This window comes from Fusarium sambucinum, chromosome II, assembly GCF_050947815.1.
Source record: "Fusarium sambucinum isolate potato_lamoka chromosome II, whole genome shotgun sequence".
Classification (NCBI taxonomy): Eukaryota; Fungi; Ascomycota; class Sordariomycetes; order Hypocreales; family Nectriaceae; genus Fusarium; species Fusarium sambucinum.
In genome coordinates this window covers 1,693,421-1,714,691 of record NC_139293.1, presented here as the reverse complement: position 1 = coordinate 1,714,691, position 21,271 = coordinate 1,693,421, and the positions used below count along the sequence as shown (strand labels likewise).

The 21,271-nt window shown below is 48.7% G+C and overlaps 7 protein-coding genes across 7 annotated transcripts; 3 read left to right on the top strand and 4 right to left on the bottom strand.

The window, feature by feature from the left end:
• Positions 1-735: 735 nt before the first annotated feature.
• FSST1_007361 (uncharacterized protein) lies at positions 736-1,562 on the top strand (the record flags this gene model as incomplete). The annotated part of the gene is made up of 3 exons (XM_083224137.1): positions 736-1,245; positions 1,301-1,479; positions 1,532-1,562. 3 exons carry the CDS (start codon positions 736-738, stop codon positions 1,560-1,562), a joined length of 720 nt encoding a protein of 239 aa, XP_083083322.1.
• A 299-nt stretch (positions 1,563-1,861) lies between these two features.
• Positions 1,862-4,262, bottom strand: FSST1_007360 (uncharacterized protein; the record flags this gene model as incomplete). Its single annotated transcript, XM_083224136.1, has 2 exons — positions 1,862-3,100; positions 3,150-4,262. The coding sequence occupies 2 exons, from the start codon at positions 4,260-4,262 to the stop codon at positions 1,862-1,864; spliced, it is 2,352 nt and encodes a 783-aa protein (XP_083083321.1).
• A 1,629-nt stretch (positions 4,263-5,891) lies between these two features.
• FSST1_007359 (phosphatidate cytidylyltransferase) lies at positions 5,892-7,445 on the top strand (the record flags this gene model as incomplete). The annotated part of the gene is made up of 4 exons (XM_083224135.1): positions 5,892-6,026; positions 6,123-6,501; positions 6,549-7,354; positions 7,404-7,445. The coding sequence occupies 4 exons, from the start codon at positions 5,892-5,894 to the stop codon at positions 7,443-7,445; spliced, it is 1,362 nt and encodes a 453-aa protein (XP_083083320.1).
• A 382-nt stretch (positions 7,446-7,827) lies between these two features.
• Positions 7,828-9,290, bottom strand: FSST1_007358 (amidase; the record flags this gene model as incomplete). The annotated part of the gene is made up of 4 exons (XM_083224134.1): positions 7,828-7,998; positions 8,046-8,845; positions 8,891-8,992; positions 9,041-9,290. 4 exons carry the CDS (start codon positions 9,288-9,290, stop codon positions 7,828-7,830), a joined length of 1,323 nt encoding a protein of 440 aa, XP_083083319.1.
• Positions 9,291-12,229: 2,939 nt separating this feature from the next.
• On the bottom strand, positions 12,230-14,406 carry FSST1_007357 (Metallo-dependent phosphatase-like protein; the record flags this gene model as incomplete). Its single annotated transcript, XM_083224133.1, has 4 exons — positions 12,230-12,840; positions 12,893-13,952; positions 14,009-14,064; positions 14,121-14,406. 4 exons carry the CDS (start codon positions 14,404-14,406, stop codon positions 12,230-12,232), a joined length of 2,013 nt encoding a protein of 670 aa, XP_083083318.1.
• A 3,557-nt stretch (positions 14,407-17,963) lies between these two features.
• Positions 17,964-19,027, top strand: FSST1_007356 (uncharacterized protein; the record flags this gene model as incomplete). Its single annotated transcript, XM_083224132.1, has 2 exons — positions 17,964-18,592; positions 18,649-19,027. 2 exons carry the CDS (start codon positions 17,964-17,966, stop codon positions 19,025-19,027), a joined length of 1,008 nt encoding a protein of 335 aa, XP_083083317.1.
• A 604-nt stretch (positions 19,028-19,631) lies between these two features.
• FSST1_007355 (glycosyltransferase family 4 protein) lies at positions 19,632-21,203 on the bottom strand (the record flags this gene model as incomplete). Its single annotated transcript, XM_083224131.1, has 1 exon — positions 19,632-21,203. One exon carries the CDS (start codon positions 21,201-21,203, stop codon positions 19,632-19,634), a length of 1,572 nt encoding a protein of 523 aa, XP_083083316.1.
• Positions 21,204-21,271: the final 68 nt, after the last annotated feature.

Genomic DNA, 21,271 nt, shown 5'->3' with positions numbered 1-21,271 from the left:
CCAGTAATATTCACAGCATTTGCACATTGTGTCGGAGTCTCCGCGCTATATCTAAGCTTAACATGGTCAAACCCCCGTAGGTCCTAGCCTTGTGCAACAACATCGAGACTGGAAGCGGCAGTTGCAGTTATGACTCGGTCAACACAAACAAGTTAGTATCACTGCAAATCCCGGAATCGAATCTAGTCGAGGCCGTACAATCTATAGCCAAGCATGATCGTCAACGGTTGATCGTCCGGGCTGTCGCATTGCGAAGACCCGGTCAACCAATCAGCAGCTCAAAACGCCGAGTTCCTCTGTAGGGATAGGTCACGGAAGCATTCCGCGGACTCTCGAATTGAGAAGAGCTGAAGAAGATCGAATGCGAAAACTAGGCTCAAAACAAGGTTCTTACCTTCTTGTACGAGAAACAGTGCAGCTCAGCTGGAAAGAAGAAAGAAAATGTGCATATTTAATGAGACACCTGCCTAAAATGAAGATGCAAACCGGAACAGCACGACAGTGGCATGATGCCCTCACTCAGAAGAGGTGTTACACAACGATGATCAACATGAGACTGAATAGTCTCTGTTTAAATGCACGAAATTTATGATGATCCTAGGCTGAACTGGCCGAGGAAGATGGGGCAGGAAATACTATATAAATGACCAAGAACCTCATATCCTCTTCAACCGATTCTCAAGAAATCACACAACAAGACACTCAAGCAATCCTGATAACATATCAACCGCCACAATGCGCTACACAACCATCCCCATTCTTCTCAACCTTCTCTTCTCATCCCCATCTCTCGCCGCACCCAACGAACCCTGCTACGGCCCCAACGGCATTGCAGGCGTCTGTATCGCCGACGCAGCCTGCAGTTCCGCCGGCGGCACTTCCATCTCTGGCGCATGTCCTGCCGACGCAGCTAACATCAAATGTTGTTCTAAGCCCAAGTGTTCCTCTGGAAACTGCCGCTGGGCGTCCGACTGTTCCGGCACTTCAGCATCTAATCAGTGTCCCGGCCCATCGCAGATGAAGTGCTGCTCCTCATCCGCCACTGGCTTTGGAGGATACTCTGCACCTAAGATCCCAACTGTGGGAGCCTGTAAGGCGGTTTCTGTCAACGCGGCCAAGAAGGTTGTTGCTGCGTTCCCTGGAAGAATTAGGGAGATTGGATGCAAGAGAGATTGCTCTTGTCCTGGAAGTTCGGACCATTGCTGTGGTCTCGCGACTGACTTTATGTGTTCTGATGCCGGCGGCGTAAGTTAAGCTCATGATTAGCGATGCAGTTCCCGAATTACTGACAACATGGTAGTCTGCTACACTCTCCGGAAAGGAGATTGCCGAGTGGTGCATGAAGAACCGCAGTGCTCTCAATCTTAAGTATGTCATTTGGGGTCAAAAGATCTGGACTACGTCTGTCGACAAGACGGAGAAGAAGTGGGAGAACTGGCGAACCATGGAGAAGCGAGACGGCTTGACCCAGAACCACTGGTAAGTGACCATCAATTCCATCGGTTGGACTTTGAAGCTGACAGTAACACAGGGATCACGTCCATGTCTCATACAATGGATAGGAGTAGACAATTCTAGGACTTTGTGTTGGAGCATGGATAGATGTATGTCCAGAGGCGACATCGTAAGGAGAAACGACATGAGCAGTGTGCAATGTACTGTCGTGTTCAATGCATCATTTTTCTTGTTCAATGCAATATTGTATGCTTCAGTCTATGTCTGGGATTTTGACGCATCGTCTCGTGGTATCATCTAACCCCATCCCCAAAAACGCCAATTGCTGGTGGCCATAGAAACTATAACCCAACTCAGAGACCAAACCCGCGATTCATCCAAACGCCAGAGATGCAGTCCCATAGTGCTAGACTCCAAATGCTCCGCTCACAATCTCGCCCTCATCTGGCGTTACCGCTAGTTCAAGTAATTCGTGTGCTGCTTCAACTGTCTCCCCATCAATCCCTGCCTCTATCACAAGATCCTCTTCTGCAAATGTGAGCCTTCCCAGGGCAAGAAGATATCGCTGGCTCCCACCATGCGTCGTGGACAGCTTCTGGCTGATTTCTGCAATGTTGGCAGTATCGGGGCCTGTCACTAGGCGGTGGATCAAGAAAACACATTTGGCAATGATTTTGTACAGGCTCGCTGAGTACGAAGCCGCCTCCGATCCCCATCGCAAGCCATCCGTCTCAGCATTAGGCGGCAAAATGTTGGACGGAATAGGTAGATCATATAACTCGTCTATAGACGAGCTGAGACAGGCCACGAGCCGAGGTAGTGCAAGACTGTGAGATGCGAGTTCCATCGCACCAAGGGGATAGCGAGAGAAGGAAATCAGTGTTCGCAAGGCAGTCAGGTACAAAGTGCTCTTCTGCTCACGACTTTTCACCGACGAATGGTAATCTGTAAGCTTGTTTGTAACGTGATTGATGACATGACTAGCCACAGGAGATTCTCTCTCCGTAATGGGACCAAGTGAGTCTGGAAGTGAACATGTGGTTAATAGCTCAAGCATTCCCAAGATATCAGGTAACTCTTGTTTGGGACTCAGGAGTTTATAAACCAGATCAGGAGATATGCAGCTCCAAAACATTGCCGCCTGTGACTTAACCTCGTCCTCAGTCACATCAAGTGCAGCAGCGCAAGCCAGCGAACACGTATAAAAGACTGAGAGGATGTCCACAATTTTGATATGCCGCTTCATAGACTGAAATTCAGAGTTTTTCAATTGCTCTTCGCCTTCAGGAATGCGATTTTGCCATTCAGCGAGTGTGCATATTGTTGCTTGCGCCGGCGCTGCCAAGTTGGGAATCACAAAAGGAGCGACTTCTGAGGCGTGAAGTGAGAATGTGAAGGATATCAGCGAAAGCACATACTTGATGGGTTCCCACAGTTGGTCCGCTTGACATCGGGTCCAAATGCCGCTCATGAGATTCGCAAAATCCACGAGCAGTTGCATTGGTCGATGAGGATCCCCCATCAGGGGTATTTTCTGGAACACAATCGCAGAGAAGGAGGTTTCTGGATCATCCGGAAAGTGAAAGCGAGATAGCACGTCAAAGGTTGGCCGACGAGTGCCGTGGTCAAGCACGAGCTTCAGAAACTAGATCTGGTCAGCATCATATCCAACGAAACGCAAAGTATCGACGAACCTCGAATGGTACAGCAGGGGGTGGTGCAACCACAATCGGTGCTTGTTGAGCTGGAGGCTCGGTTTTACCATTGCTACTAGCAAAGCTGTCCATATGAGTCTCCAATGGCATCACAGGGCTGTCGACCGTCGGCCGTTTCCTTTTCCCTTTGCTTGGTGTCCTCTCGCCAACATGCAGTGCTATCGCCCCAGAATTCCTACTTCGTCCTTGTCCTTTGCTTGGACTTAGGGCAATATCCATTTCGTCAAACCCATCAGCGACCCATGTCTTAGAGGCTTTCTTAGGGGTCGAGAGTCCCCCAGAAGCGCCCGCAGTGGGCTCCTTTCGGCGAACACGGTCATTGACCTCCCTCATATCACGCTGAAGAAATTGTAGTTCGGTATCGGCATTTTGTTGAGCGGCAACGGCTGCTTCAGCAATCCGCTCTTGCTTTGCTAGCTGCTCGGCATTAATTTTGTTCAAGCGAGCAACCTCTGCAGCGTGCGCCTCGTTGGATTTGACGAAATTGGACCGGACAATGGAAGCCTCCCCCAAAGCCGCTTTGAGTTGGTCCTCGAGAACGACGACTCGCTGTTGGAGAGCCGACAAGATATCGCCAGGACGATTTTGGTGCTGCTCAGGAGCTGTGGTCCGATTCTGAGGAAGGGGAGGTCGAGCGAATTGGCTTGGTTGAGCACGAGCGAAGTTGGAACTCTGTGTTTGGAACTGCTGAGAAGTATACATGGGCTGATTGGGTGGTGCAGCATGGACATGTTGCTGGATCGGCTGTCCTATAGGACGTCGTTTCGAAGGCTCGATAACTGGATTCCAATTTGGATTTGGAGGCGGGATGGGTCGTCGAGGGTAGGGTTGGGATGCCTCGTTCCGTGGCAGATTGCTGTCTATAACAGGTCTCCCTATAGGCAAGCCAGCATCATTTGTCACTTCGGTCGTATCAAGATCATCATCTTCATCAATCCAGTAGACCTCAGGGGATCCGGCTCGCTGGTGTTGTGTTGCCGATCTCGAGGCGGCTTGCGCCTGGGTGAATTGAATTGCATTGTCCTCGAGTTCTTGCAGGGCATTATCAGGAAGGTCGTCGAAGCCGTCATCGGAGAATTCGTCGAGATCCATCGTTCATGGTTATTCCCATGAGAGAGGAAAGCTCCATTGAACAAAGGTGGGTTTATAATTATTGTTGAAACATATCTACCGTTATTGTCTGTTATCGCGGTATTGTGCAACAGTTAGGAAATGGCTTGTAAAGCGCGTCGCGTAGTCACGTGCTCAATTCCATTAAAGTGTGGCGGGCAATTGCTTTGTGGCACTCCAGACAAACTGAGGCGCAGTATTTTGCGGAGGTCAAGCATGTGAAGAGAAGCGTGCGTCATTGATTTCTCATTAAACAAGCTTTGAGAGCTTCTGAACAAGCTTGTTGAAGAATTGAAGAGGCATTGCGACCCCTGTCAATTTTCCCAATCCTTGGGATATTGAGTTCAAATGCTCCCAGAATTTAGTTTTCCAATCATTCAATTCGCAATTTGTTTACAAATCGAGCCACGATTATAAGACAAGCAGAGCACACTAACAATACATACATAGGTAATTTGAGAGACAGTGTGGATATTACTTTAGTATTCATACAAGTAGAAACACCAGATATTCGGGTCTGCTGGGGATGTCCTACGTGGCTTTACTGCATTTCATGCCATCGCTGTTAGGGCTTCGCTTTGCTTTGCCGAATCTTTGTAATCTCCATTTATCAAGCGACAAGAATCTCAACAGATCTGTCAGATGGATCCATTACCGAGTGACGGGGGTTCCACAGCTAATCAGCCCCTGCGTCTGGGGCATTTCGTCTCAATTTCCCGATGATGGATATTCGGATTGAATGTTGATCGGTATACGCGTAGATTATAAGACCCGAGATGAGGCAGTCCATCATGTCCGAATATGCCTTCATCCCAAAAAGATATCGGATGTCGTTTGAACTCCGAAGTCCCGTCGGCTTGTTGACGCAATTTTACATACGCGCATTAGGAGGGGAACCCAAGTGGAAGTCCGCTGGAACCGCCGGAACACGTCAAGCCACTGCCGCAGCGCACAGGGACTCAATTGGTCCCTGTTTTGGTCAGTCCCAAGATTTTAGGTGAGATTTGGTCATGTTGTTAGTGTTTGATTGCGTAGGATGTTTGCTTGGCAGTAGTAGCCCAAGCAGAAGTAGTGCAGCGTCACTGGGTGGCACTGAAATCCCACCCACTTTTAGAAATGTTACCAGGCTGAGCTGCCTGAACTGCACTGTCGATTGGGGGGGCTAAGTGCGGCCTATTGACTTTTCAAAACCACCATTTCTTGTTCTTCCATCATCGTCAAGAATTATTCGCGACAACTTAGACGTGAGCATATTCGCCCACTCATCCGCGCCGCCAGCTTCCGCTCCTTAGAGGCGCCTTTCTTCTTCCTACAGGCCAAGCCTTTTCCGATTGACGATTCTTTTCAGGGACCAGACCCTTCTCCCGACCCCGTAATTACCTTCGAGCTTGCCCCAACTTGCGCGACGACGTCACAGGTCGCTTGAAGCAATTTTGTGAGAATAGACAACTGTCTTTTTCGCAAAAAACTCAACGAGAGCCTGTGCTACACCAGCGACTCGACGTCCACCAAACCAGACGACGTCAGCCGACGATAACCTCGCTGCCGAATTCTTGGTAGTAATCAGAAAGAAGAAAAAACAGCGACCTATAGCGCATTCAAATCAACACTATGGCTCGATCAAAGAGAGGGGTTAGGTTCCCCAACCGATCTGACGGGCGACGATCAAGCTTCAGCAGCGAAGATGGTGGTTCTCCAACCCAGCTCAAGTCCCAATCTTCGGGCCAGCTGGAAACAGTAAACGAGGTAAGTATCGGAATTAGGAGGATGGTCCGGAAAGCTTGAGTGTTGAGCTTCAGCCATCACTAAATCGTTGAACGAGCAACGCTGATACTGATACAGAAGCAGCCTCCAGCCAACGAGAAGCAGGCCGAGTATGAAAAGAAGAAGGCCAACTTCATAACTCGCACGTTCTGGACCTTCGTCATGTTCGCTTTATTCTTTACAGCGCTCTTTATGGGCCACATCTACATTATCACCATCATTACCGCTATACAAATCGTCTCGTTCAAGGAGGTTATTGCCATCGCCAACGTCCCCAGCCGTGCCCGTTCCCTTCGATCGACTAAAAGTCTCAACTGGTACTGGCTGGCAACTACCATGTACTTCCTCTACGGCGAGACTGTCATCTACTACTTCAAGCACATTATCCTGGTTGACAAGGTGCTGCTTCCTCTGGCCACTCACCACCGTTTCATCAGCTTCATTCTCTATGTCTTCGGTAAGTTGAGTCTTGTCTAACTGGGCTTCGGAGCTAACAAGAAGCAGGTTTCGTCTTCTTTGTGACCTCTCTTCAAGCTGGCCACTACAAGTTTCAGTTCACCAACTTCGCCTGGACTCACATGGCTCTGTACCTCATTGTTGTCCAGGCTCACTTCATCATGAACAACGTCTTCGAGGGCATGATCTGGTTCTTCTTGCCCGCAGCTCTGGTCATCACCAACGACATTTTCGCCTACATCTGCGGCATTATGTTTGGTCGCACTCAGCTCATCAAGCTGTCTCCCAAGAAGACCGTCGAGGGCTTCGTCGGTGCTTGGATCATGACCATCATCTTTGCCATGCTCCTGTCCAACATCATGATGCGATCCAAGTTCTTCATCTGCCCTGTCAACGACCTCGGAGCCAACATCTTTACCGGCCTCAAGTGCGACCCCAACCCGGTCTTCCTCCCCAAGACATACGAGCTGCCCGAGCTGTTCTTCCTTCCTGACACCGCCAACTTCTCCTTCACCATTGCCCCTATGCAGATTCACGCTCTCAACCTGGCCACATTTGCTTCTCTCATCGCTCCTTTCGGTGGTTTCTTTGCTTCCGGCCTCAAGCGTACCTTCAAGATCAAGGACTTTGGCGACTCTATTCCTGGACACGGAGGAATCACTGATCGCATGGACTGCCAGTTTATCATGGGTTTCTTCGCCTACATGTACTTCCACACCTTCGTTGCTATCCACAAGGTCAGCCTTGGATCAGTGCTCGAGACGGCAATCACCAGTCTCAACCCCGATGAGCAAGTCGAGCTCGTTAAGAGTATGGGTCATTACCTCCGAAACCAGGGTATCGTGACAGAAGACGTAAGTTCTTGCTTCTAATCCGTGTCTGCGATCTATCTGACAAGATCAGGCCATCGCATGCATTGATCAACTCTTGCCTGCGAAGCAATAAGTTGTCGCCTGACAGCCTTACTTCTCGACTCCGACACATATTTCATATCCGACTGGGCTATCCACACCAGTCCCTCTTCCACTCACCCTGGCGTTCTCTTTTGTTATAGAACTTCAGTGCAAAGCTGTAGGTTTACATGCTTCGGGTTTTTTAAGGTTCAAGCCTGACCTGAGCTTAGGGTGCAAAAATTAAATAGTTCAAGAGTTGGAAAAAGCGGCGTAAAGTGACTAGATCTTGTTTCGTCTTTTATGTAGCCAGAGTCGTTTTCTGCTATCCTAAAAAGTACATATTGTACCCATGCGCCATCCATATCCTTTTGCCTGTCATGTGACGTTACAATCTTGATTCTTAATACATTCGTACTCGTACACTCTTCTTTCTCTCACGGTAGCTTCGTCTCCCAACCTCCTTCGGCCTCGAATATTTCGCCGACGGCTTTGCCGACCTCGAGGAGATGGCGGTCACGGTAACGAGGTGCTACCAGGGACAAGCCAACCGGCATGTCGTGTTCTCCCTTGAAGCCCGGAACGTTGAGTACAGGGGTATGCAGACCCTGTGTAACTGTCAGCTATGCTAACGAAGGTGGACGCTTATACTTACACTCCACATAGAGCAAAAGATGTGACTTCCTGTGCTCTCGATGCCAACGGGGGCCTCGTCAGGAACACTCGGGGTGATGATAGCCGCATACTGCGAAGCGATCTCATCAAAGACTGGCCTTAAACGAGCCATACTGTCGAGAGCCTTCAGCTGTGTCTTGCGACTGAAGTTATCGGCGTTTTCAACGTGCTCAATCAACACTTGGCCCATGTGGTTCTTTCCAATGCGGTACTCGGGTAGAAATGTGGCCCGGCCCTCGGTGTGAAGACCAATTCGATACCATTCTGGTAGATTATTGAATTCAGAGGGGAGATCGAGCTCTTCTACAATGGCACCGTGGGATCTCAGTAGATCTGCAGCTCGGGAGACTGCTTCTTGCGTACCAGGTCCGGCCATCGGCCAGACAATGGTCTTGCAAATGGCGAAGCGTGCGCCTTCGATTCCCTGAAAGCTAGACTCTTCATCCTCATCGTCTTCGAGTGCAAAGACGTCGGCCAGAAGTATGATGTCCTCGATACAGCGCCCATACCACCCAAGAGTGTCGTACATCAGGGCATAGATCTTTTGGCCCTCGCGAGAGACGGCGTTCCATGTTGGCTTGAACCCATAGATACCGTTGAAGGACGCTGGGCGTATCAAAGAGCCACCAGTTTGTGTTCCAAGTGCTATAGGGACTTGAAAGTCGGCCACGGCTGCCCCAGAGCCACTGGAGGAACCCCCAGGAGTTCGAATAAGATCATGGGGGTTGTGAGTCTTGGGGCCGATGTGAATAGCAGCGAACTGCGATGTTGTTGTTTTGCCTGACCTGTCAGTTTAAGAAAACAAAATGACGAAAGAGTCTATACCGAAGATAAGGGCACCAGCATGACGAAGAATTTGAACAGAAGCGGCGTCTGTTTCGGGGAAGTGCCCATCGTATAACGGCGAGTTGAACTGGGTTGGCATGTCTGTGCCATAGTAAGCTCTATTCATATCGTATCGTTTTTGAGGCTTACCCTTGGTGTAGATGACATCCTTTACAGCGATTGGAAGACCGTGAAGAGGCCCTCTATTCTTCTTGGGGACCTCGTCTAGGTTCTTAGCTTGCTGCATTATGATCTCTTCGTTTAGATACGCCCACGCTTGGATATCTTTATCTCGTTCGTCGATTCTCTCAAGAAGGGATTTCGCATACTCTTGAACTGAGAGCTTGTCGGCTTGGATCTGAGCAAAAGCTTCAGATGCTGTGAGCTTCCAAGGCTCCATTTTACAAGTTTTGGAAGGAGACATTATTTTCCTAGCTGCTGAAGGAAGGCCTTTTGATGTAAACTTTCCACACGCAGCTGAGAATCTCGAACGAGAACGAGTCTATCTCCAGTATCTTGTATAGTGAACCTTGATGAGCAACAACTTGTCACAAGCTTCCAACAGTCGAGTCGATATCTCGAATAGGACTCCAACCGCAGAGAGTCCCTTTGGTGATATATACCTTTTTCGCCGCCCCCTTACTCAGCTCCCTCTCGCCTCGCCTTTCAGGCACTCATGCACAAGTCGGTAACGGTCGGTGAGCATGCGCCCTATGACAAGCTGAGAGGAGGGCCTCACAATCGATTCCCGGATGCGGAAGCTAATGCAGCACGGGCCGAGCTGCCAAATGTATTAGATGCAGATTTCAATACGGCAATAGATGCTGGTTTGTCCGATTTCTCCGTTGCTCGTACACCGAAAAGCTAGTTGTGTAACCGGAAGACGGAGGTAGCGGCCCAACGGGCTAACGTATCAGCTCTTTAAAGTCGTGATTGGAGTTTCTGGTGACTATCCGGTGTAATGGAAGCTGAATATTTGATGGTGTTTTCGAAACGAGATAGGAGGTCGGGGGATACGACATAAAAAGGATCGTTGGACAGAAAGAGACGGGGTTTGTGCCCTTCTCTGCTCTGTTCGCTCGGACATAGATGGCCGCGGCTTGCACGGCATGGGCAGAACCGTACCAGCCAAGGTCCAACAGGAAGCTATTCCGGACCCAAGATACCAAAAGACGCCTACTGTCCAAGGTTACAGCTAGTGACGGTTTAGCAAGCAAGCTACGGGCTCGGTAACACCCGGTCTTCCGGCTCAGAAGAGGACAAAGCCATGATAGGAGAACGAACCTCAGGGGGTTTTAGTCAACGCTTGTCTAGAGGCAAATAGGCTGCCTCTTGAAAGCTTTAAAGTCGATAACAGGGTTCGGTGCATGAGGGGAATGTCACGGGATGGTCTCGAAGCTTCGGCACTTACGGTGATCTACGAAGGATGATGATCCTGTCGTGTGAAGTTGAACTCTACGGATACACTAGTTCAGCTGGGATGGGCTGTGATGATCGTTTGGTGTTTGGTTGGTCTACCAGCTTTCATGGCTCTCTACGCCACGTACCAGCATCCCGGTAAGGCCGTGGTCTCGTATAGTCGTGATTTCTTTGTTGCCTTTGGGATCGATTGGATGTGGTTTTTAGCAGTGGTGACATGGTCTTTTTTATCCTAACTTGCTCATCACGACATATGTTTTCCCGTCGACGCAACCATGACCTTTTGAAGTAGCAAACATGCGGCTAATATGGTTGCTTCGACACGCAATCTTATAGCCTCGCTTCAGCTCGACCTGGATGATTTGCGCTCATCTTAGTTGACCTGGTCAAAATGTGTCCGCCACTCAAGCGATTCTCAGCGCAAATTCTAAGACTTTTGTACCCCATGAACCACTTGGCGGTTTGTGTTTGCTTTTTTCTCTACGTAACGTCTAGGTCCAATCGCGTCGATCAGCTTCTGGAAACCGGTGAGCCGGGGGCAGTGGCGTAATCCATGTCCTGGGCAAGTCCAGTACAGCTAATGATCCTCAAAGCCAAACGTTATCCTTCCTTGTTCTTCTTTGTTTAATTGGGCGAGTGAGGCTGTGCTTTTCGCCTTGAGTCGGTGAAAGTCAAAGATATTCGAGTGGGTTAAAGATGAAACGTCTCCTACAGAAGTGAGGCTGATGCTGCAGATACTGCTGTTTATCTTACCTCAGAGTGGGAACTTGTAAACGCCTGTGGCCAAGGCTTCGGGATACTACATCGATGTGACTACGAAACAATGATATCGATAGACGAAAAGTTAGATGTCGAAATCAGGGAAGAGTAGAACCAGTCTCGATTTTTAGATACATAACACAAGTTCCATTCTTATCATTTCGTCCCTTACACCTTATCATAGTCAAATCTTATGCTACACAACTTCAATTCTTTAGTCATTAGCGAATAACCAAAACCAAGGCGAATGAAGTGGCGTCAGGGATCTAGTACACCTATACGAGCTGAAGAGGTAGTAAAAATTCTATTCTCTTGAATCATTTGATAGTATCTTGAGGAGCTATGTGGTGAGGCGTCCATGTCATAACTCTCATACCAAGAAATGCCTAATATTGTTGCGCTCGATGTTTGGACCGATTCAACGCTCGTACTCTCGGTCAGGCTGTATTCTGGCCATTGATGTAAATGATTACGTAGCACTTTCGATTCGTGTTATACTTGGGTACATATCTCATCAGTAGAGCCTCAATTTCTGAGACTTGTACGACATTGCTGCTTTAGTATCAGGATCAGCACATAACCTACCAAGTGTTTTACATGCTCGCCATGCTGGCGGCAGGTATTGGCTAGAAATGCAAACCTCTATATCCTATCATTTGCGATAACAAGATCACATCGAATTAGGAGATCACCGTACCTTGGTAGGTCTCGGATCTCCTCAACGCTCGAGCGGCGCTGCCGATCGATCATGTAACATTCATTAGAGTAACACAACATCTGGATATTCTGTGCAATTTCGACTTCTATTTGCCTGCCGGCTTCCAACAAGCGAGGAGTAATCTATATGTTACTATTCGCATAGTCCCATGTTAAAAGGCTTAGGGGGAAGCAGAATTTTGTGAGACCTGCTCCTTCATGACAGAATTCGAGACCTTCAGACGGTTTCTACCCTAGCATCTTTAGCGACGATTTAAAAGAAGCTCCAATTACCGAATGCCCATGTCCTTGTAGCTGGCTTATGGGATGGTGAGACACAGAGACAGTAAGCAGTCCCTGGGGTTACAGAAAGCTTAACTACTTACCTCAGGGATAAAACGATTTACTTATTTCATGCTATCTTAGTCCTGCTTTTAGGCTAATTTATTTTCTGTATCCTCTTATCTAATTTTGCGGTGTAGAAGCGCCCGTCATGATAATACGTCCATCAACCACGGGAGCGATGCATGTTGTCCAATCCACCGTGTACTCTCCCTGCTTGAGAGGATCGCAAATGCTGGTCTTGACTCCAGCCTTAAGGGCCCATTTTGTGAAAAACTTACGCATCAGCAGTATCTCAAGGTCGAGCTTTGAACCGTCCGGGTCCTCCGGATCTTCAACCATGGGGTCGGACTTCTCGTCTGCCTCCTCTTCGCTGCTATCGTCTTCTTCGTGGGGCTTGACGTTAAGGCTGAAGCGGCGCTTAAGGAACTTATGCCAGGGATCTTTGGTGTCTTTTGCTACTTCTTCGACGCGCTTGTCCTTGGGCAGATTTTTGGAGACCGACTCCATATCAGGGAAGTCGACATTGAACTTGGTCTGGACAGGCGACACGGGCGTTTCGCAGCTTTGGGCAACCTTGACCCAGTGCTGGGCAAGGTTCTTCCAACGTCCGACTGTCATAAGACCCATGAAATACTGGCGCAGCATGGCTGAGATGAGGATGCCATTCTCTTCTTCAATGATCTCCTCTGCATCTCCACCTTCAGACTTGACCAGCAAGCTAGTGAATCCATCTGTCATCTTTGTTAGTTTCTGTACACTGTCATTCATGGTTTGTATACGCACCCTTTCCTCGTCCCATGTACCCTCTGGTGCAGAGAACATACAGCTTCTCAGGCTCATATGGCTTTCCACCAATCTCTGCCCACTGCACTCTTTCCCCTCTAGGCTTCGATGGGTCAAACTCGAAACGAATGTTGGAGACTTGAGGGAATCGTCCTTCTAGAGCGGGGTACATGGCCACACTGTTTTCAAGCGCATCAAAAATGGCCTGGCCTGTCACCCTGAGTAATACGACAGGGTCCTCAAAGGGAAAGCATGTCGTGATATCCTTGATGCGGATTGCACCAGGGGGGTAGATCTGATCACCTCGAATGGTTCCAGAAGCCATGATGGTACAATCGGCATTGTGGTGCTGTCGCATAACGTCGCAGACGAAATTTCCAATGTTGGACTCCTTAAGACGGACGGTGCTGAAACGAGCATCCAGAGGAGTGGCCGTATATCCGACAGGTCGGGCGAGAGACTTGTTTAACTTGGAGGTAAGTTCGTTAACTTTTTCCAGCGTCTTCTCGTCCTCTTTGATAGACGAGACAATGTCTCTACGCCAGATGTCAAAGTCCCACTTGGACGCATCACCCTCCTGACGGCGAGCTTCAATGTAACTCAAGTTCTTGAAGTCGGTACCAGATCGTAGCACGTGAGTTCCGTTGATGAAGTTGTGGTTGTAGAAGTGGTCGTGTCCTCCAAGGATGATATCGATGAGCCCTTCTGTTTGCTCTGCCAACTTGTTGTCATTTGGCTCACGCATGTGGCTCAGGCAGATAACAACCTCGGCGCCATCCTCGCGCAGCTTGGGTACAAGCTCTTTGGCAACAGCGGTAGCGGATCTGTACTCAAGATTTGGGGGTAGACTGTTAATAGTCTCAAGCCATTCTCGCTCACCGAGACCAATGAAACCAACCTTGATGCCGTTGGAGGTGGTCATCATATGGGTCTTTTTGGCATGGCCCAGGGGCGTGTCGTTGCCAATATCAAGGTCAATGACATTGGCGAGCAGCCAGGGGAACTTGTTTTGACTTGAGAGATGCTCAAATTGTTTGACACCAAAGTCGAAGTCATGGTTCTATAGATCGAGCCTCGTTAGTTACCATGTCGTCAAGGATGGCATAGCCTACACACCCCTACGCAAGCGCAATCGGTCCCAACATGATCAAGGACAGGAACCATGTGCTGACCTGTTCCAAGTAGTCAATATAAATGAAATCTCATCATTAAAGTCAGGTTGGCTCACCCTTGGTCACTGTACTCTCCAAGCTGGGGTTGAAGGCATCTCCGGAGAAGAGAGTCAAGGCTTTAGGCTGATCCTTGAATTGCTCGCCCTCCTGGTACTCTCGGCACACGGAGATGAATCTCGGCAGACCGCCCACAGGCTCAGCACTGGAAGAGTCTAAGTGATAAACATCGTTGTAGTGGATAATTCGCAGATCAGGTGGTGAATCAACTTGGCCTTGATGCTCAACTCTACCTGAGGCGTAAGTGACTTGAGGCGCCGCAGTGGGCTGGTCGGCGTCTGCCATTTTAGTGTCTATTGATGATGGTGTAGTAACGTAGAGAAAGTATACGGAGGTTGTTCTTCAAGAACAAGGTGATGATGACAGATAGAAGGTGACGAGGCGCAGTAGCTAACGTCTATGCTTTGCTCTCCTCTCCTCTCTTGCACCATTAAACGTTCAGCGCTAACGGCAACTTGCAGGACGCCCCTGGGAATGGATCCAATTGCCAGTCAGTCCACGTGACAATTCAAGGTGAAGAGTATTCTTTCTAGCTATTGTGTCTTTTGATGATCTGCTAGAGACGAGAAGCTTTGAGTCAGCGAATAACTAACGAATGCATTATGCATCGCTGTCGATTTAGGGGATCTTCAGTGACTAGCCCAGTAAGAGGCAATCTAGATTGTGTTTCGGGAGGCCAACAGCTAGCGCCCCTCTTTCACCTCCTCCATATACCCATACTTATTGCTTCACTTTGCGAATCAACAGCCATTGACCGTTGTTCTTTTATCAACGTTACTAAAAATAAGCTTCAAGCTATGCATTCTTTCCAATGCTCGTGTTCTAATAGGCGAACTGAGTTGCACTATAGAATGCTGAAGAAGACCAGACATAAAAAATAATAGATCACCCTTGCAGCATAGGGTAGCTTCACCAATGAGTAATCTACGAGTAAGGAGATATGGATGTCATTCTTCTCACCGCCTTGGCTGCTGTGTAATGATCCCTACCGTAATCGCCATTGTCTCTGACGTTCTCAAGATTGCTAGAGCTCAATTGGTTTTCTGTTGACTACACAGACCGATTTGCATATCCTTTTACACGAAACCGAATAGTAAACGGTACCTTATGTACATTCATACCTGTTATAGGACACCCCACGCAATTACGGCTGTAATATAATCAACACCGGATGTTGCCGGCTGGAGCGGAGGAGAAGGATGATTAACGTGCCCATGTATATACCCTGGAGATGCTAGTGACATGGCTCTGGCTATTATGCTTGTGGCATTGAATGAGCACAGCCACACGCTTTGCCAAGATGGCATCTCCGGTAGCGGGTATTCTATCACAGGATTGAGAATATTATACGAAGACAGTATACGAGAGTCGGACAACTGACTGTTAGGAAATTGAACATGTATACATGTATATGCGAATTGAGTAGTGGGGGAGAATCGCAGTTATATGTCTGTTTTGGTTAAGGTCTATGCCATGGAGAGAACTGCCTCGATTCCTCCGAGTGAAGCCGTCAGTGCCCAACGGCGATTAACGATTACACTACAACATCACCTGGCTTCAAGCATATATAGAAAGGAGCGTATTATACCACACATATCTGTACTGCTGTAATGCGGGCTATATCTACTATCATTTCACTGCGAGATATACCCTCCAAGAACTTAACAAGATCAATAAACCAGCGACGGTGATCATGTGAAGAAACACGTAAACTCTTTATTCTCCGACTTGGTAATTCGTTTCTTGAAGCGTCTCGCTTATCCAAGAAAGAGAGAAAAAAGCCTCATTGTTTTGCAATGTTTGGCAGCGTAGTATCGTCGTAGTCTGAGCCACTGCAACCGCCAAGATGTTTGGATTCATGTTATAGGCCTAGAACTTATCGAAGTAACGTAAACCCCTGGAAGCAGATAGTGATAATACTGATCTTGCAGGTTTCGTTCTCCTATCTGTTGGTTTCTATGCCCTAATGACAATTATTAGGCGTCTGTTATGGGGAGGCGTTTCTAAGGCGATCATACAGTGGCCCGTCAAGCTGTCATCCGGAAGCTCGAGTTTCCTGTTGCAAAATGGTTTCACCGTCTCCAGGCCGTCTCGACACCGTTTCTGACCTCCTCAGTTACTCACTGTTCGCTTTATCAGGCGCTGACTCCTCTTTGACAGAATCCACATTCAAACAGTTGAGATAAAGAGTCTGACTCAATATTTCTTGCCCCTGGACCTTGGCGCTAGATAACATTTGGCAGGCGACTTTTTAAAATCACCAGATGCCATGTTTCATAAAACTCTGGTGGGAATGTCACGAAGCGCCAGGACGGGAGAATCTCTAGTGAATGGAAAAATTCATTTCCTTTAAAACCGCCAAATAACCGTCAGAAATGAAGCCATCACCGGCTCACTATGGACTGACGCTGCAGAGATCTGGAGGCTTGGCGGTGGTGGAAATGAGCCGAAATGCTAGTGGGCGAGACGCCATGTGGAACAGGGGTGATGCCCTGAAGATTCCCCTGGCTTAGGGCAGCCGATGCCCCTAGTTCTGGTTGGCACGGGACGGGCTTGCTTATGCAGGTTAGAGTGGCCGATGGTGGTCTCTACTTGGCCGACTTGGCAGACTGGGATTATGGACTTGGATATGGAGACGACATATTGTGAATGATGTGTATTTTAATTTTAGGAAAACAATGAATTAGATAGTGGTATGAGAACTTGAACATGTCTATTATCACATCAGAGTATTGATGGCTTGCACGCTATGTTTCGTAGATCAAGTCACACTACTCCAGTTTATCTTCAACTCCCACAAGCAACTCCCTTGTTCAACCTGAAACTACACCATCCACCACAACCACCAGCATCAACGGACATTCTGCTGTGCCGTGCCCTGTTCTCTATGGCCAGTGTACGTCGTACTACGCTAGTCTCCGCATACCGATCTTGACACTGCCACCATCAGCGAGGGAACCAAGAGCTTGGCTTAGGTCAGGGCCCTGGCAAGTTGCGACAAGTCCAGAACACAACCGAGACAATGCTGGTACTCCGACAAGCCCGAATGTGTTTTGATTTTTGCCATTGTGAAGCATGAATCCCTTCACGATGCCAGTAGATGTCACCTATATCACAAATCTTGTGTTCATAGGCGCTCATGGGTTCTCGTCTCAGCGACTCGAGGATCTATATCAGCCAACCATATTATATCAAGACCCAAATCGGCATAGGAACCCTTGCAACCCACGCCCAGCTAAAAGAAGCTGCCGTGCCGCTGAACCGGGTCCCCGTAATCTCGTTCTTTTAGCTGTTAAAAGTCAAGTCAGTTCAGGTCAGTTCTTGGTCTGGTACGATTCTAGCTGCGCGTGGGCTGGTCCCTCTTTTTTTCAACTTCGATTCTTTACCCCCTTGTTTATTACCTAGTATTCTTTTTTGGTTACCCCCAGTCGACTTTCTTCTTTTATTCTAGGCGATCCGCTCTTCGGGCTGATCCTCGATCTTTTTACTTGTTTCTGTCTTCCTTACGACTTATATATAATAAGGTCTGATATTTGCGGGTGGCGGAGCTATTTTTGATCTCACGACGATTTGCTGCTCGCCACGACTCACTTGGGATTTTGAGATACCCACAACTACTCAGAATAAACACAATCACTTTACGGCAGTGACACGATTCGATTCAATTCTTACCGCAGGTCGGAAAAATTAATTGCTCACCTAATCAAAACGAAAACCGGGCTGGAAAAAACGAAGGATTACGCTACATTATCACGGATATCAACAAATCACTCAGGGACGAAGAGACAGAGACGCAGAGAAGCGCGTTCCGGAAGAGCTAGGAAAAGAGATATCAGGAAATAATGGCTCCGGCTTTGTCACTTCGCCTCGCGGCTACAGCCCTCTTCGCCCTCTCAGCCTCAGCACAATCACTATCATCATCCCTCGACTCTCTCCTCCACCGAACTGTCGATGATGTTCTCAACCGACCATACGCTGCCCTGCTAACAACGGAATCACTATCCGAGCGCGATGGTCAGAACTCCACAGCCGATCAGGCCCCTGCTGGTGAGATCCCTCTCAACAAGGATGGCTCAATGAACATGACGGCATGGAACATGAACACCAACTCTGCATGCCGAACCGCCCTTGGAGGCCTTCACAAGAGCACGAATCCCTCAGGGACCTGCTTGTGCTACAACTTGCCATCTTTGGATATGAAGACTGGCGTTTTCGAGGCTGATCTGCGATTATACCAAGTATCGCAGGCCAGAGGTAGTTTCGCCTCTGTGGCACCAGAAGATATCAATGTCGGCATCTCATTCAATGGCGCAAGTGTTATGCCCGTTCAGCCCAACGATGTGAACGGCACAGGCTTGGTTGGCAAGAAGCCAAGCATGAGCAAGAGAGCCGATGGAGGAATGGAGTTGCTGCGATCATACATGCTGGTTGGCAGGATCAACGCTGACAAGATGACGGGTAACATGACTATGTAAGTTCTCACGCTAGTTATCTCACTCATCGCTTCATTTACTAACCCAATACCAGGGACGAGCTCGAATCCCATCTCATGCCAATTCTTACCCTCACTGCCCGCAACAGCAGTGGAGCTATGATCCGAACAAATGTCTCAGTCAACGAAGCCGCCTTCCTTACCGGTGTCTTCTCCCAAGACGTTGTCTTGGGCGACTTTGCCATGGCCCAAGCCGCAGTCGACGAGCAGATTGCCGCTCTCAACAACGGCACCGTCGCCTTCATCTTGCCTGGCGTGGAGCTCATGGTCTTCCCCATCGGATTGATCATCACGAGCATATGGCTGCTGGCCTTTGTGATAGCCGTCGGTTTCGGAACCTACGAGCGCTACAACTATGCCCTCATGTACCAGCGCAGACAAGCCGTTACTATGCCCAGAAAAGCAACGATATGATCTGTCAGGGCGTGAATAATCAAGCGAAATTTCTTCATTATTATAACGGCCATGCACAGCGTTGTCAATTTTTCTACCACTTTAACTCTCATAAGCGTCTTGTTTTGTATGCCGGTTTATTATGGCACCCTATGTTTTTTTAGTTGATATCCGACCGCATAAAAGGTCTCTAGATTCCCTTCCTACACTATTACATCTACCTAGATAGTACTCTCATAGTAACAATTCACTAGCCGCTGAATGGCTGAACAACCCCCTATGACGTTCCTTTCGTTGTGAAAATTTGGCGTGAGGTGAGGGGAGTGGTGGGACGGCTTCCACATGAAACACTATCGTATGTTGCTGTGACCCGGATATCCCCAGAGCCGGTATCCTTGTAACATGACGTTGTATCAGCTTGTCGGTATCAAATGTGCAAAGCAAGTTCTTGGTATCGTAATCTATAAACGCTATGTAAAAGAGAGCCACATCCTAGTCTCATAATTGTATCAACTCCAACGCTTACTGTAAGGACTGTCCAATACGATTGTAAAGCAAACATCAAAACATCCAACTCCTTTGAACAATCTAGACCATCAAAACGCCACGAAGTGACTAGCTCGTACTATGAGACCGACAACCTCCTCTCCGCACTCCTCCATCGCCCCTTGGCCCAGAGGAAACATTCTGTGAACGCCATGTACCATCCAGTCACCATCCAGAAGGAGAGAATGACACCCAACCCGCCCATCAGTCGCGCGTCAACGATGCCTCGTGTGACTGTCTCGCGTATAGCATCGTTCATCATAAGCCAGCCATAAATTGGAATGAGCGGCTCTGTCGATGTTCTCAGGATTGAGGGTGTGCGACTTGAAGGACTTCCTCTCTCACGCTTTCTCTCCGAGATGGTGTCAGCCATGCTCCATGCTACCTTGTTGTTAATCTTTTCCCATGTAGCCTCGCATGCGTAAGCCCTGGCAGAGTGACCCATCTGCTCCCGGAGGTTGTGATCCCGTCCGAGTTTCATTGCCTTGGCTACGAACCCGTCAAGATCGTTCGGCAGAACAAGAAATCCGTTGTCTCCTTGCTGAACGATATCAGACGGGCCACCTTCGTCTCGGGCTACGACGGGAACACCACTAGCCATAGATTCCAAAACAACAAGACCAAAAGTTTCCGTGATGGAACAATGAAGGAAAACGTCACCGCTGGCATACGCAGCAGCCAAGTCCTCTCCAACCTTGAATCCTGCGAAAATAACCTTGCCCTTCTCCCTTAGAGGGTCGAAGAGCTCTTGCACTTCCTTCTCCACGTCAGGGTTACGATTGCCACCCACGATGTACAGCTTGAAGTTAAGCCCCCGAGCATCAAGTTCCTTTGCAGCCTTGGCAAGAAAATCGAAACCCTTCTCGCCAGCGATACGGGAAACCGTTACGAAAATAATCTCGCCGTTCGGGGCCAGTTGCTTTCGCAACGTCCCACTCCTCATCCTTGGGTTGAAAAGTTCGGTGTTGACACCTCGCGTCAGAAGTTCAAGCTTGTTTTCTGGGACGTTCTGACCCATCAGGTATCGTTTCACGAAGCTGGAAGGGTAGAATATGGTTTTGATCGAGGAGTGACTGAACAAGTAGCTCTGCACAGCTGCAAACGCGAACACGGCGACATGGCTGAGAGGGGCGGGGAAGAGGATCGAGCAATAGCCAGCCAGATCGGTCTGAAAGTTGCAGATTACCGGGATCTGTTTTTCTCTAGGCTGCTGTCGTAGCTGGAGCATTACTTGGAAACCAAGACTTGCAGGTGATGCCAGATAGATCAAATCAGGAGAGTCGTCGCCAAAGGTGTTCGAGAACAGTGTTGAGTTGCGCACAGGGTATACAATAGACAATTCTGGGTTGAAAGGAAGCGGATATCCAGATACTCTGACTTCAGGTTGCTTATCTGCAGGAGACAAGGTGGGTGACGGAGGCGGAGTGAAGGTGTTGTGTTCGGTATGGTTGTGTGGCGCGACCACTGCTACAGAAGCTCCGTTCGCCCGCAAATGGTTAACAAGCATCAAAGTCGTGCGACTAACACCATTGACAGGGCCAAAGGACTCTGTGCAAAGCAGTATGCGCTTCCCCTTGAGGGCTTCGGGAAACTCAGAGAGATCATGGCTAGGATATGGCGACATAGCCAATTGTTGTATTTGAGAAACCATGACGGCTTATGGTAGACTGCTGGTCGGTGATCGTGAAGAAGGCACTGCACGAAGCAGACAACAGGCGG